The sequence below is a fragment of the Diabrotica undecimpunctata genome, chromosome 10, assembly GCF_040954645.1.
Source record: "Diabrotica undecimpunctata isolate CICGRU chromosome 10, icDiaUnde3, whole genome shotgun sequence".
NCBI classification, from domain to species: domain Eukaryota; kingdom Metazoa; phylum Arthropoda; class Insecta; order Coleoptera; family Chrysomelidae; genus Diabrotica; species Diabrotica undecimpunctata.
In genome coordinates this window covers 4,229,640-4,246,411 of record NC_092812.1, presented here as the reverse complement: position 1 = coordinate 4,246,411, position 16,772 = coordinate 4,229,640, and the positions used below count along the sequence as shown (strand labels likewise).

The 16,772-nt window shown below is 33.1% G+C and overlaps 1 protein-coding gene across 1 annotated transcript in view; it reads right to left on the bottom strand.

Annotated features, from left to right (window-relative positions):
* Nucleotides 1-2,109: 2,109 nt before the first annotated feature.
* LOC140451596 (uncharacterized) overlaps nucleotides 2,110-16,772 on the bottom strand; it is a 58,412-nt gene continuing 43,749 nt past the window's right edge. The window contains exon 2 of the mRNA XM_072545443.1: nucleotides 2,110-7,552. Coding sequence (XP_072401544.1) covers nucleotides 2,110-7,552 — 5,443 coding nt within the window. The remainder of the gene's footprint in view (nucleotides 7,553-16,772) is intronic.

The window sequence follows — 16,772 nt, the reverse complement described above, 5'->3', positions numbered from 1 at the left end:
GCGATTCATACAATACCCCGTTAAAGCGTTTTTATTCGCTAGAAAATCGTTCTCGCAAAGATCTGCTTTTGCAACTGGACTATTCTGTTTTTTTAACTGAGTATGAGAAATTAACTCACATGTATACAAATGACGTAAATGGACTAAAAATTGGATTGTATCTTCCTCATCACGCGGTATTAAAACAAGATGTAGTTTTCGGCTCGGCAAAAACGTCAACGGGAATATCGCTCAATGATACTTTAATGGTCGGTCTCAAGCTGCAGGATAACCTATTTGGCATTCTTCTTTGTTATCGTCAACATATATTCATATTGGCAGCCGACGCAGGAAAAATGTATCATCAAATTCTCGTACATCCCGATGACGCAGTGTATCAAACAATTTTGTTTCGTAAAAATCCACAAGAGTTAATTAAAAAGTACATTCTTAATACCGTCACGTACGGTACCGCTTCAGCATCATATTTGTCAACTTGGACTTTTAAGCAATTTGCTCAAGATCAGGGTTTTGCGCATCCTCTCGCAACTATCGCATTAAACAGAAACTTTTCCGTCGATGATCTTCTCACTGGTGCAAAGACTCGCGCAGAAGCATCCGCCTTGCGAGAAGATCTTATCGCATTGTTAAAAAAGGGCCGTTTTCTTCTTCGAAAATGGACATCAAATGATAGCTCTTTAATAGTTAATCAAAATAAACACGCTGAGAGTACTCACATGTCTCTAGATCCTCATGCCACCATCAAGGCATTGGGAATTCAATGAAATTTTAGCAAAGATACTCTGTTATATAGCTCGGACATTTCAAGTATCGACACTGTAACGAAACGCTCTATGTTGTTGCAAAGAAAATCGCAAAATTGTTTGATCTGCTGTTATTGCTGGGCCCAGTTATCGTATACGCAAAAATAAATATGCAAATGTGCTGGAAATCATGAGTAAATTGGGATGAATCACTTTCGCTCTAAATTCACGATATATGGTTATCATTTCAGGCTCAATTAAAACTTATCGAACATTTAAAATTATCTTGTTGTATCACTAACCAAATCCCGTCGATATCCAAATTCATGGATTTTGAGATGCCAGCGAAAAAGATTACGGCGCTTGTTTTTATTGTCGTTTTGTTGCTGAGGGAAATATTTTTGTGCGATTGATTTGTGCAGAATCTTGCGTCGCCCCCATCAGCTCAATATCGTTACCGCGATTTGAGTTATTCGGCGCTCTAGCTCGGCTCTCTGCGACGCTTCAGCATTATCTTTTACTGAAGGTCAACGGTACTTATTTTTGATTGGACTCGACCATGGACGTATAAACATAGATGGACCCAGCAATAAGATACCTTAAACACACACTGTTTTGAAGCTTCGATATTCCTGGACAAGAGGGTAAAGGGGAGTAAAACGGGTATCGATAGACTGTGATACTTCCTCAATGAGCATAAGCGTGCTTGAATTTTTACTCGCGGGGATAATTATTCAGACGTTAATAATTGGAAGTAGTAATAATGTATAAAAACACGTTTTTATAGAAAAAATAAAATACAATTTTATTTGCTTTAAAATTAATACAATAAAATATAGTTGAGCTCAAGTTAATTTTTTAATAGGTATCAAATAATCTTACGATAAAAAAACAAAAAAAAAATATACATTTGTCAACTTTAAGTACATACCCATTGTTTGGGAATGTTTCCCAATGGATTTTTAAACACATATTATTTTTTTTTCGTGTTTATTCAATTTTTTATGAATTAAAATAGATTACACAAATATAACTAACATTAAAATGTTTGAGTGTATTAGAATAAAATTGTATTGTCCTTATGTGTGGAAGTCTCTTTTTACACTGCCACCTGACCCCTCTTACATGTGTCGATTTTTTAGCAGTCATCTTCCTCGTCTTGGTGGCGCCCTTAACTGCCGCGAAGAATCCAGCGTCGGGTTCGCAGTTCTGCGGCCTACCCCCGTTTTAAAATAAAATATATAAATATAGTTAGGACGGAGTCTTAACATACCGCCCCCTGTTGGAAGGTCCACCTTTCAACCCATTTTAACGTACATGAAACAAAATAATAAAGTTCAGTTCATAAAACGAATAAAAAATGAGGTTACTTTACGTCAATGGGTAAAACACAAAATTTGTTGACACCGCGTTTAAATTGTCCATTACTTGTACGCACTGTCGCCACTCTAACTACATTGTCTCTACCCGGATGAACATCAATCACACGACCCATCTGCCACTTGAGAGGTGGAAGATCATCCTCCTTGATAATGACCATATCGCCGATTTGCAATTGTCTGCTGCTTGAGGTACGCCATTTACTTCGTGTCTGAAGATGACTGAGATACTCTTTAGACCACTTATCCCAGAAGTGTTGAATGATTTGAGTGACGTGATGAAATCTGGAAATTCTAAATGGATTATGCTGTCGTAAGTCTTCTTGAGGTAAACATTTTAATGAGCAACCAATTAGAAAATGTCCAGGCGTAAGTACCTCCAGGTCCTCAGGATTTTCGGTTAGAGGTGTGAGAGGACGAGAATTGAGGCAAGACTCGATCTGTGTTATCACTGTGTTAAACTCATCATAACCCAACCGTTCATTTCCCATTACTCTACGTAAATGAAATTTAACACTTCGAACCCCTGCCTCCCAAATTCCACCAAAGTGTGGGGACCGTGGAGGGTTAAATGACCAAATTATATTAACATTTGAGAAAAACTCTGTAAATTTCGTCTGATTCCCCGGATTGGTAAGAAATGAATGAAGATCATTACAATGATTCCTTGCCCCAACAAAATTGGTCCCATTATCTGAGAAAAGATTCTGACACAAACCCCTTCGTGCTATAAACCTTTTAAAACAATTAATGAATGCTTCCGTACTTAAATCGAAAGCTAACTCTAAATGAATGGCCTTAACCGATAAGCAAACAAATATACATATGTAAGCCTTTACAAATGATTCTCCCCTAAGTCTACTAACCTTGATATCAAATGGCCCACAATAGTCTACCCCAGTATTGGTAAAGGGTTTAGAAGGTGTTATACGTTCCACTGGTAAATTTCCCATTATAGGGTTTTGTGTCACTGACTTTACCTTGAAACAAGTTATACACCTTCTTGTAACCTTCGACACTGTACGAAAACCTTGAATTGGCCAATATTTTAATCTTATTATTCCTAACAATAATTGAGGACCTGCATGCATATTTTTTAAGTGTTCTCCTCTAACAATTAGGTCAGTTAAATGATTATTATTGGGTAAAATTATCGGATGCCTTTGTTCATATGAAATATTCGCCCTTTCCAGGCGACCACCTAGTCTAATTAATCCCTGTTCATCAATAAACGGCCTTAATGAAATTAATTTACTATTTCCCTTAACAATTCCTAATGATTTCAACGTTTTTAATTCAGTCTCAAATGCTTCTGCTTGAACAAATTTAATTAAATGTATTGTTGCCTTATGAATTTCATCTGCTTGCAATATCCCACTTAATTTTGTATTTGAAGACTGACAGTTGTTAATGAATCTAAGACAATAAGCCCAAACCCTTTGAATCCTAGTAAAGTTAGAAAATTTATTAATCATTATCACAGAAACCGTTGAAGTACATGATAATACGGATTTCTTCTTCCTTTCGTGTATTTCTTGAATATTATTGACTACTGCTTCTGGCCATAGATTCGATTCGAGCTTAAGCCACTCAGGCCCTTCCCACCATAATTTACATTTCAATAATTGATCTGGATCAATTCCCCGGGATATTACGTCAGCTGGATTGTCCTTAGAAGAAATGTGCCTCCATGATGTCACTGAAGATAATTGTTGAATCTCAGCCACTCTATGTGAAACGAATGTTTGCCACTGACTGGGCTCCCCACGTATCCAAGATAATGAAATAGTCGAATCACAGAAAAATTGAACCTTATTTATTGACATTCCCATGGCTGCTTGAACTTGTTTGACCAACCTTGCACCCAGTAAGCATCCACACAATTCTAATCTAGGTAAAGACACCACTTTTAGTGGAGCTACCTTGCTCTTTGCGCAAAGCAAATTTACATAATTATTTCCATTTGTATCTGTTGATTTTATGAATAAAACAGCCCCATAAGCCACTTCGGATGCATCTGTAAAACAATGAAGCTCTATTCCGACGTTGTTTGTACAAATTGCTTGACGACTAATACTGATCTTTCTAAGCTCATCTATTTGACTCCTGAAACGTACCCAAATTGTTTGTACATCCAGCGGAACTGACTCGTCCCATGTTAGATTTAATTTCCAAAGCTGCTGCATGATTAACTTTGCTCGAACAACAACTGGCCCAAGCAATCCCATTGGATCAAAAATACGCGCAATTGTTGACAAAATAATCCTTTTCGTTACTCTTGTTTGAGATTTATCAATATTGATGCTATACCGTAAGGTATCCTCGTTTGAGTTCCATAAAACTCCTAATGTGTTTGTGACGTCCTTATCCGAAAAATAGTGTTCAATATCTACACTTGAATCCCTCTCGTCGTTTAAAATTTCCTTTTGATTCGATACCCATTTTCTCAATGAGAATCCGCCCCCCTTGAGGATATCTGTAATTTTAGTCTTTAAATTTCGAACGTTTTCAATTGTATCACCACCTGTCAATAAATCATCGACATAAAAATCTTTTAATATTGTTTTGCTTGCTTCTGGATAGATGTCCAAATTGTCAAGAGCTGTTTGATGAAGACATCTAATTGATAGAAATGATGCGCAAGCTGTTCCGTATGTGACCGTATTCAGAACGTATGTCTGAATTGGTTCCTCCCTATTAAATCGCCATAAAATCCTTTGTAGATTTCTATGTTCTTGTTTCACTTGCACTTGCCTATACATCTTGGCAACATCTGCACCCATTACGACAGAATGCCTTCGAAACCTTAGAAGAATATCAAACAAATTGTCTTGTAGTTTAGGTCCTACCATTAATGTGTCGTTCAACGAAATACCAGTATCTGTAGATGCTGAACCATCGAAAACTACCCTTAATTTTGTGGTAATAGAATTTTGTTTGAATACTCCGTGATGTGGTAAGTAGTAACTATTCCCTCTCTGCATGGAAGGTGGTTCTTCTGAAATTAATTTTGACATATGCCCCAAATCTATATATTCTCGAATAAATGCATGATACGACTCTCGTAATTCTTCATCCTTATCTAACCTTCTTTCGAGCTGTTTGAATCGTTTTTCTGCCAAAAATGACGAGTTTCCTAACTGATTTATGTTGTCACGTAGCAACAAGTTTACTCTAAAACGTCCTTCTTCATTTTTTACTGTTGTTTTCTTGAAGATCCTTTCGCATTCCTGTTCCTCTTTGGTTGATTTGGGTTCCTCACCGAGTTCCTCCAACAACCAGAATTTTTCTATTTGTTTATGTATCGAACTGTTGACAGAAAAGTTGCAAGTATGTGCTTCGATTTTTGAAAAATATGACATGTTTTGCTGGGAAGATATAGCTCCCGCTACCACCCATCTAAATTTCGTTTTTTGAACCGTCAAGTTAGTATTTTCTATACGCACTTGCCCCACGCATAAAAGTTGCCAAATGACCCATGAACCTAAGATCATGTCTACCCTGATAGATATACCAAAATGTTCGTCTGCAAGAGTTAATCTTTCCGGAATTTGAATTGATTTTAAATTGATATCAATTGCTGGGAGACTGTTAACAATATCATTTATTACCAAAAATGAAGCCTTGAATGAATAATTATTAACCCTTGAATTGACCATAGCATCTACTGCATGTGTGATTTTAGTAGAACTCTGACCTATACCCTTAACCGAAATATCCATATGTTTTGGTGTTAACCCTAGTTTCTCAAAGAACTCCCGTGACATAAAATTGGATTGTGATCCTGAATCTAAAAGTACCCTTTCTTCATGTTTAATCCCATCTTTACCGGTGATATAAACAATCGCTGTGGAAAGCAAAACAACTGTTTCCGAATTTTGTCTTAAATTGTTGCCCATAAAGAGATGATTATTATTATCATTAACCAAATAACCCTGATTTTCATTTTCCCTTAGACTAACAGATGGAAATGCCCCAATATTTCCGTGCTCTTCTTGAGTTGTGTTACCTTGATTTATTTCCCTCCTAAAATTATTATTTGATGATGAATGCGTTGGATACCCTTGATAACGCGATTGATTTGAAACATTAGTGTCAGTTAAGTGATTGTCTAATTGTGCTCTTGAACCATCTTGTATATGATGAGAGTAGTTCCTATTATTTGCTCTTGATTCTAAATGATTCTCAACTCTTGGCGGTTGAGCTTGTGCCCTCGTGTAGTTTCCTGTAGCTGGTGTCCTTGCATTTGTGCGAAAAGTTGAATCATGGAGGAGTGAATGATGTTTCCTCCCACAAGATTTGCAACCTCCTAATTTACAGTCTGGAACCCCGTGTCCTAGCTGTAAACAATTCCAACATGATTTTGTCCTTTTGACTTCTTCCCGTTTTGGGCCTAATTGCAAATTGATAAATTTTCTACAAGTATATGCCTTGTGTCTTCCTTCGCAAAATTGACATTTATCCTCCACGGCTACAAATGATCTACTATTGCCTACCTTTACCCTGTGATCTGTACCTTTAAAACCCTGTTTGCTTGCCTCCATCACCTCCAGCATTTGACATTTTCTTTCCAAAAAACCTTGAAAATCCACCATTGTGGAGAATTTGTCATGTAATCCTTCCTTATGCCATTCTTTCCTTGTAATTGGGTCCAGCTTTTGCTCCAAAATATATATCAGCAGAATATCCCATTTTTCAACATCTTCCTCCAATGATATCAATGCTCGAAGATTTTTCCTTATCGTATCCAAAAAGTTCCTTAATTGAACTCCATCTTCTTTACCTAAATTTGGAAAATTATGCAGTGAATCGATATGACTCATTGCAATCAACTTTTTGTTTTCATACCTAGATTTTAATAGGCTCCATGCTTCCTCGTAGTTTCTGTCTGAAACTTCCAATGAACGTATAACACCTGCGGCTTCGCCTTTTAATGAATTCTTTAAATAATGGAAACGCTGAACATTTGTTAAGTTTTCGTTATTATGTATCAAAACATTGAATGTATTGTGAAACTCGAGCCACCCTGTGTAAGACCCCTGATAACTAGGAATATCTATCGTAGGCAATTTGACGTTTCTATCTATGCGAGGAGATTGAGGAAAAGTTATATTTTGCGACGTCTCACCAGTTGAGACATTTCCACTAATATTTAATTCTCGTAATTTAACCTCCGCCCATGCTATTAACCTGAAATATTTTTCCTCGAAATCTGAACGTTCATTTTCAGCGTTCTCAGAGTCATCTAAAATTATTTCTATTTCGCTTTGAATGTCATTAAATTCCCTCCACAATTCCCGACACTTATCTAACCTGTCCGGTAATTGCGCACCCTGTTCTTTAATGTAATAATAGTGATGATCGTGATCGTGATCGTGATCGTGATCGTGATCGTGATCGTGATGATCATAGAGTGACCATCGATTGCATCTTCATCATACATATGGTCACCAAAATGCTCATAGATTGATTTTGCGACATTTTTTATGGTTTTATTAATCAAAATATTCATAAGGTTTTTAACTCGTCTCTTGTAGATATTTATAGTTTTATTAAAAAATCTGAAATATTTTTCAGCTTCCTTACAAGTTTAAATAACCAAAAAGGATGCTTTTGAAAGGTTTTTATACTGTTTTCTCAGTTGAAGTTTAGAGTAAGTTTCATCATTAATCAATATTATTTGGAAACCTACATAGAAAAATAAATGGGTTTTATTCATTTCACTAATTTATTGTTAATTCATGAGAAATATTAAATTAAAAAGCTACTAAACAGATCTTTTTAATCAGATGATGTCTACTTACAATTTAAAAATAAAATATCTTTACTAATTTCATGCACTAATATCTTGTTCAATACATTAATTGATATGAATAAACGCAATGGTACGCCTATGAAAGACATAATTTAAAATGTAAACACACAGGCTTCCTCAGTTCGTCATCTTAAAATAATGTAAACAAACAGTACGTACAAATTAAATGAGACATTGGGATGTAAACATTTCGTTTTTTTTGCAAATGCAAAACTGTAGCACCATTATTATAATTTATTTATTTCACTATTTACAAATATCACTTAAAATACAGCCAAAATATCGAAAAACAACTTTTTCTCATCTTGGGTAAAAAGTAAATAAACATGGACATGACATGGAACAGCATTTGAAGTTTGACGTAGAGCCATAAGACAGAGAAATGTAAACACCGTTGCCATTAATAAATAGGTTTCAGTGCTTCTACATATAAAATAATTGGTTGATATCTGTTATACGCTATTATTAAATGATATGCACACTATGTGCACACTTGATGTTTTAATTACAATTAAATATATTAATATAAGTAATAAATTATTATTTTGGTTTGATAGCACCTGTAGAGTATAAAATAAATCTAGTAATATTTTCAGCGATACGGAATAAGATACGAAAAAATGTGACAACATTTGAAGGTGCTGAGAATGTGACCTAGTCAAATAATTTTTGCTTTACATTTTTATGTAAATAACTGAGTCCATCTGTGTTTATACGTCCATGGACTGGACAATCATTCTTCACTGTATAAATACCCAGCCGTATCTTCTTCGCACATTTGTCGCCAACCGGGTTGCGGAAATACAAAGATTGACTAGTCCGTGTCATTGGCAACACGTTTCCTCGTTAGACATCCTGGCAGATTTTTTATCGCGCGGTCAGCTTCCCTCAGAATTTTTAGAAAATAATATTTGGCAAATTGGTCCGTCTTGGTTATCCCGCACCCAGTCTTCACGGCCAAAAGGGATTTTGCATTCGATCGAAATTCCCGAATTAAAAATGGTAAGGAATCAATCAATAAATAGTATGCAAGTTTTGTTAAATAATAATATTTTTTAAAAATATAGCTCGGTGCATAAATTAATTCATTCGCGTGATTGCATATGTTCGTCGATTTATTTTTAACACCAAGTTAAAGGGAAAAGATAAGCGCAATTTAAACGAGCTAAATGCTCAAAAGTTGGTCGATTCGCAATCTTTAATAATTAAGATGACACAATCCTCGGAATTTTCAAAAAAAATTAATTCTTTAGAAAACAAGGATTTCGTTATTGGTAAAGGTAAATTGGTGTCTTTAGCCTTTACTCAGATCGTCGTTATCTGAGTCGCAAAAACATCCAATTTTGCTGCCAGCTAATCACTACATTACTCGATTAATTATAGTGAAGAACACGTCAAATTAAAACATGCTTGTCCCAAGTCACCTTGTACTCCGTTCGCCAAATTTATTGGCCGTTAGACGGACGTAATGTAACTCAAAAACCTTTACATCGATGCATCCCTTGTTTTCAAGTAAAACCTCGTCCGGCTAATCATAAAATGGGTATCCTTCCCGAATACCGGGTAACTCCTTCGCGACCTTTTCTTAAAACTGGAGTTGACTATTGCAATCCTTTTTTTATCAAGGAGTAAAGGTTCCGCAATCGTAGACGATTAAAGGTATACGTTGCAGTGTATGTATGCATGTCTAAACTGGCCGTTCATTTAGAACTGGTAAGCGACTTAACTACCGAAGCCTTTTTAGCTAGCTTCCGTTTTTGTGCTAGACGAGGAAAATTTGCAGAAATATATTCGAATAAAGTTACCAATTTCGTGGAAGCAAGTCGCGAGTTGTACGAATTATTTAACTCGCCAGATTATCAAAATGTCATTAAAAAATATTCGGATGTTAAAAGGTTCGCTTGGCATTTTATACCGCCCAAATCTCCCCACTTTTGAGGAATTTGGGAAGCCGCGGTAAATTCCTTTATGAATCATTAAATTCGCTCTGTAGGTGATACTTCGTTAATATATAAATAATTACAAACTTATCTTATTGAAATAGAAGCAATACTAAATTCTCGTCCTATTTCTCCTATGTCGTCCAACCCAAATGACCTTCTTCCCCTTACTCCTGGACATTTTTTAATTGGTGGTCTGATGACGAGCTATCCGGAGACTGACTTTTTGGATATGTCCTTCAATAAATTATCAGCTTCTATAAAGAATATCTTCTTCAATTGATCAGCAGCAATAATGGCAATGCTACCGATAATGGAATTGTGGTCGATGCTTTGGTGTTAATTCTTGAAGACAATTTGATACCATTACAATGGACAGTGGGACGCATCACGTCGGTACACCCTAGAGAGGACGACATTGTCAGAGTGGTAACTCTGAAAACCAAATTTGGAGAGTATAAACGCTGCGTGAAGAAGTTGTGTCCACTTCCGATCAGCTAGATTTTCGACGTTAACCGTCAACTTCATTTTAAACTTCAGTAGTTCAAGGCGGGCGGCATATTCCGTCTCAATATAATTTAGTTTATATTATTTTCCGATTTCCGCATCACGTCGGTGCACCCTAGAGAGGACGGCATTGTCAGAGTGGTAACTCTGAAAACCAAATTTGGAGAGTATAAACGCTGCGTGAAGAAGTTGTGTCCACTTCCGATCAGCTAGATTTTCGACGTTAACCGTCAACTTCATTTTAAACTTCAGTAGTTCAAGGCGGGCGGCATATTCCGTCTCAATATAATTTAGTTCATATTATTTTCCGATTTTATTTTATTTAGATTGATAGTTGTAATTTTTAAAGTTTTGGTTAAATTTTAGTTTCCAGAAATCTATTAAAAGATTAAAATATTTATTAGTTTTAAATATTTTTGGGGAAAATTTGTTCATTATAATCCCCCTCTTTAGAAAGTACGTACCCGACAAATTCGTTGGCTATTATTGTCGCATCCGTTGCGTCTGTAGTTGGTTTTGATAAGAACAATATGAATGACTTTGTAATTTACGTTTTTACCCAGAGGTAAAATCAGATAATTTTTAGTAACTCCTTCCCCTCTACCGGAGCTTTCGGTTAGGCATTTTGTAATATATTTTTAGTAGTATCGAATGAAACTCAGTTCTATAAACATGCATAGTAAGCAATAAACAGTTCTATAAAAATTGTAGTCTTATATTATTTTAATTTAATAAAATAATATTTTATAGCAAATATATCTTACTGTAAACTAATTGTGGGTAAAGACAATAATATCTAATCTACAAAATAAATGATTTTACCCATCCCACACTAGAAATGGACAATTGTTTTTTTAAATATGTTTTTAGTAAAATTACCAAGTTTAACGTTTCTAATTTCTAAATGTTACTCTAATATATTTAAATAGTTCAGTACAACAATTAAGATTAAAATCAGAAATTAGAAATTGATTGTAGTTGCCTACTTGCGTACAAAATTCCGCTTTCACGCAATATAATAAATAACAAGTGAAAAAGCCACTGGCTCTGAAGGAAAACCAGCTCCTAGATTATGATAGATATGAGCTTAAAAACGGGAGTTCATCCTCGACCCCTGGTTTACCACAATATAATTATTAAATTAAATTTTCATTTAGAAAAAAATGAGGAGGTTTACTGATTAGTAAAGGATAGATATATGAGTTATAAATAGACTTCGGCAAATATGCATATTACATATTTTACATATTGTGCATATTTTATGCAAATATTTCATATTATGGCATATTTGTATAAAAGTTTGCATAAAGTGCATAAAAGTTCAGATTTTTATACTGTATCTGAAAATTTTTAAACATACCAATTTATTTCAATTCTTGTATAAAATTTTGTAGTCATTTTAATCAAGAAATGATCTAAGTACGTAATCTCTACAGGTACAAAACATTTACAATTTCAAAGAAGATCAATTTAAGTAGCCCTCAACATTCTTAGAAAGTCTCGGTCACTGAGGCATTCAGTTATTGGATAATCGCTAAGGGTTCGCTCATTTGCATTTTATGATCTAATCCCCAAATCTATCTACAATTTATTGTATCTTAACAGCAGGTAAACGGCTAATAGTTTTGTTCCTAATTTAGGGATTTTCCAAAATCTCCCAGTTTATTGAATTAGGTACCTAAACATTTCTAATTTGATGCTCAGATTTGTAAATCATTTTTGTTTTGATATTCAAAGCGTAAACACTCGTTGTGCGTAACAAAAAGGAAGATTGTGATTTTATAATGCCTAAAACAACCAGTGCTTCAACTTGGATTAAACCTTATAAAGAGCTGTCTATGGATATGGGAAAAATCTACTGTTCAGTCTGTGGCAAAATTGTAAGTATCTAATATTTTCTATTAAATATCTAATATTTCATACATACAGGGTGTTTCCAAATGACACTTACAACGTTTGACTGTAGATACTTCTCGAAAAATTGAACAAAACGATATAGTTAATGAGGGGTCAAACTTATTTACTTTTCGAGATACAGGGTGTTAAAATTAAAAAAAATTAAATTCTTTTAGTTAATAACAACAATAACTTTAAAACCAATAAACGTATTTACTTGAAATTTAGTACTCGTAGGTTGCTTTTAAATGAAAAATAGCTTCCTTTAGTGAGAAAAAATTGTCCATGGTACAATACAATGGTGTGTATTTAGAAAAATTTTTCACCTTTACTTTTTTTTATGAAGTCAGCTATTCTAAAACACAATTATTTTTATTGTAATTGAATTAACAAAAAAAAAACTTTTGTTGAATTTTAAAATAAGTTATATGATGTACTAATGGTTAGTAACAAAAACTAATTTGTGGATTAATACTGCATTTAAAACACTTAGCGAGTGTTTTTTTTTCCAAACCAGTTATTTGATTACCAAAAACACCTTGTATATTTTTATATTTTAAAGGATGGGTTAAAATAAAGGTTTTTATTTTTATTTATAGATAGCATGTGAGAAGAAATTTCAGATAGACCAACATGTGAGAACTGCTTCACACATTGCAAAAAAAGGAAAAATAGGAGGAAAACATCAAACTTCAATGGCTAAATGTTTCCAATCTACTTCAAAAAAATTAGATGAGCAAGAAACTTTTAATGAAGACTTGTGTCGCGCATTAGTGTCTGCAAACATACCGCTTTCAAAATTAGCAAATGTAAACTTTAGTTCGTTTCTAAAAAAATATTGTAAACTTAATGTTCCAAGTGATCGGTCTCTAAGAAGAAATAATGTGAACGGGCTATACTCGTCGGTGTTAATTAATATTAAGGAAGAAATTGCAGATAATTATTTTTACATCTCTGTAGACGAAACCACTGATTCCTCAGGAAAGTATATTGCTCATTTATTGATTGGTGTTCTTAAAGAAGATACCTTACCAAAATCTCATCTTATTTCATGCCAGCAACTTGAGAAAACAAATGCTTTAACAATTTCGCGTTTTACACAAGAAACATTAGCAACTTTTTTTCTTCCGACAACTATTCCTTCTAATAAATTACTGCTTATTTTATCGGATGCTGCTCCTTATATGGTGAAAGCAGGACAAAATTTCAAAATATTTTTCCCAGATTTAATACATGTTACTTGTGTAGCGCATGGATTAAACAGTGTTGCAGAGGAAATACGAAAAAAGTTTCCTCTTGTAAATACCATGATATCCAGTGTCAAAAAAGTATTTCTTAAATCTCCTATAAGAATTCAACTTTACAAAGAAATGCTACCTAACATTCCTCTTCCACCACAACCTATTTTAACGCGATGAGGAACATGGTTAGAAGCAGCTAATTTTTATGCAGATCATTTTGTTAAAATAAAGAACATAATTGATACGTTAACAGATGAAAGTTCCCAATCTCTTTTGGATTCTAAACAAACTTTTCAGAGTAACTTGCTTCAACAAGAACTTTCATTTATAAAATCAAATTTTAGTTTTGTTCAAAAAACAATTACTCAGTTAGAATCACCAAAACTGTCATTGTTCGAAAGTACAGCATTAATAAAAGAATTTGCGTCATGTTGTCGGAACGTTAGAGGTAATATTGGAAAAGATATTTTAAAAAAATTTGAAGCTAGGTGTTACAAAAAAATCTGGACATATTATACAAAATTTTTCGAAATAACGGCTATCCTAAACATATTTAAAAAAAACTCATTTACAGCAGTAATTTCTATGATTGTCCTGTCCTTGACTCTAACAATGAGTCAATCAAATACAAAAAACTCCCCTTTATTAGCGGTCTAACCCAGTCTGTCGTAGCCATTTTTAAAGATTTTCCAATATTAATATAGCTAAATACAATACCATAAATTAATAGCAAATAACTTTTTTCTAAAATTAAAGACCCAGTACCAACCTTATATAGGAGTAATGTGGTATATGAAATACCGTATCTAGGATGTGAAAAAAAGCTACATTGGCCATACATGGCAGTCGCTAAAACAACGTATCTCACAGCATAAAAGTGATTGCCGCTTGGGAAATCTTCTTGCGCAGTTGTCGAGCACTACAAAAACACCGGTCATCTGTTAGACTACAACAATGCTCGTATTTTGGCACAGACTGAAAATTACAAAAGTAGGTTATTTTTGGAGATGTACCACATTAACAAAAATAAACAAACTTTAAATTATAAAACAGATACGGGGCAATTAAGCAACATATATTGCAATATATTAAACAAAATTTAAAATTACACTCACCTTAATGATTAATCATACTAACTAGCCTTATTGATTAATTAAAGAAATACTATTCCTCTAATGTTTTCTTGCATTGTTATTTTTTGCATTTTGAAATAATTTTTACTTGGTCCATCTTATTTATTGTTAACGAACGTGCTCAAAGATATTTTAAATTTTAACATGCATTTTATTAAATGTACAGTTTCATCAACAATAATTATTTTAAGATTCAATTTTATTTATGTGTATAATCTTTTAATTTCTGTAAGTAATTTAAATCTAAGTGTACGTCAGTGTTTTGAAATGTTTGTTTTTTACAGTTACTCCCGATGAAGCTATTAAATAAATGGCGAAATATTGAGCTTTAGAAAAAACAAAGATTTTTATTTAATATAGGCCACATACCCGATATTTCCAACATATTTATAAATTGATTTTTGGTCGAAATAATCACGTTAAATATATATATATATATATATATATATATATATATATATATATATATATATATATATATATATATATATATATATATATATACATCCCGCTATCATTTAGAGCTCTTTTCACGTTGCAGTAATTTAGCATCACCAAGAAATGCTATCATTTTCTATTTATAAGTCGTGTATGTTCGTTTAGTGCACCTTTGTAGGCTTGGCACCGTTATCGGTTTTTCAATAATCCAATTTTTTTATATATTAAATTTTTTACATCAATCCATCATTGTAACCACGGGAGGTAAAATTACTGTATTTGGTATCATTTTAAAGCCAATAGATGTTGCCAGTGTTAATACTTAGAATAATATTCGAAAACATAAAAATATCGATCGGTTTGGGTTCAAGTTCAAATGAAGACATTGAATCTACCTGTCGGCCGGCTGGTTTTAGCCGACTGGGGTCAACCAACTAGTTTTTTATATTAACGTTCAGTTGTTTTTATTTAATTTAGATATTTTTTCCCAGAGAGTTGTGTAGGGGAATATTTTACATATTTTAATTTCCAAGCTGTTTAATCGAAGCTATCAGTGAATAGTTTAAGATAAATATTAGGTTTTTATGGGATTAAGTCAAAAATATTGGTCGTGATTTTGATGAGAATCATATTTTTAATTATTTAATGTTTAACATTTTGATTTCCATTTAGGAAATCGTTCTCAAAAAACGTTTTTTGTACAAAATGTGTATACACATTTTTACATAATTTGTACAATAAACAAGGTTAAATATTGGAAATCGTATCGTTAAATATTAGTTAATTAAAAATGTAATTTTCATCTCAATATCGACCAATAATGGTGGCTTAATCACATCAAAAAATAATATTTGACTTTGACCATGCCATAAGAAAGTAGTTCACGGAACCTCGCTAAATAGTTTAAAAAAATCTTATACAGAAATTTAAATTCTAAATAGTATGAGGGGTAGCCGACGAAAAATTCGTAAAGACGTACAGTTGATTTTGCTTTGTTTTTTTAAACAATCTTAAAAGGCAAAAAAAAATAATTTTTTGCTTATTAAACGTTTTCTATACATTCTAAAGAATAATATTTCAAAGTTGTAGACCATAAAAAGTTTTTTATGTAGAGAAATACCACATTTAAATACATAAATAATTGAGATAGTTCCAAAAAACCGTAAACTCTAAGATATTATGTTTGTAGTAATTTATAAATGTTAATAACTTTGTTTTCTGCCTAACGACAGGTAATATAGCTACTTGAAATTATGGCAATTGATGATTAAAGTGTGCTAAATATCAAGCAGATCAACAAATATTTTACAATGTATTCAATTTGTTTATAACAGAAAGCGATTATTTAAACAACTGTACTTGTCCAAACAGTATGACTCTACCAGTATTTTGTAAATTGCAATTGATTATTTGCGCTTTCAGTTTTAGGGTATATTAAAAAAACTTTAATATATTATTAAATTTATTATTAAAAACCAGTTTCAATAGGGGACTTTTTAATTTTTAGACCACTTCACGTTTATATTGTTCTGAAGCTATTTTCTTGTGGCATTTTAAATTAATTACTATTTAAATGGGAATAAGCCACAATTAAAGGTTAAAATACGTTTATTGACGTTTCAATTTCCACTTCTGAAATCGTTCTCAAAGTACAAACATTAGTATTTATAAACTAATGTT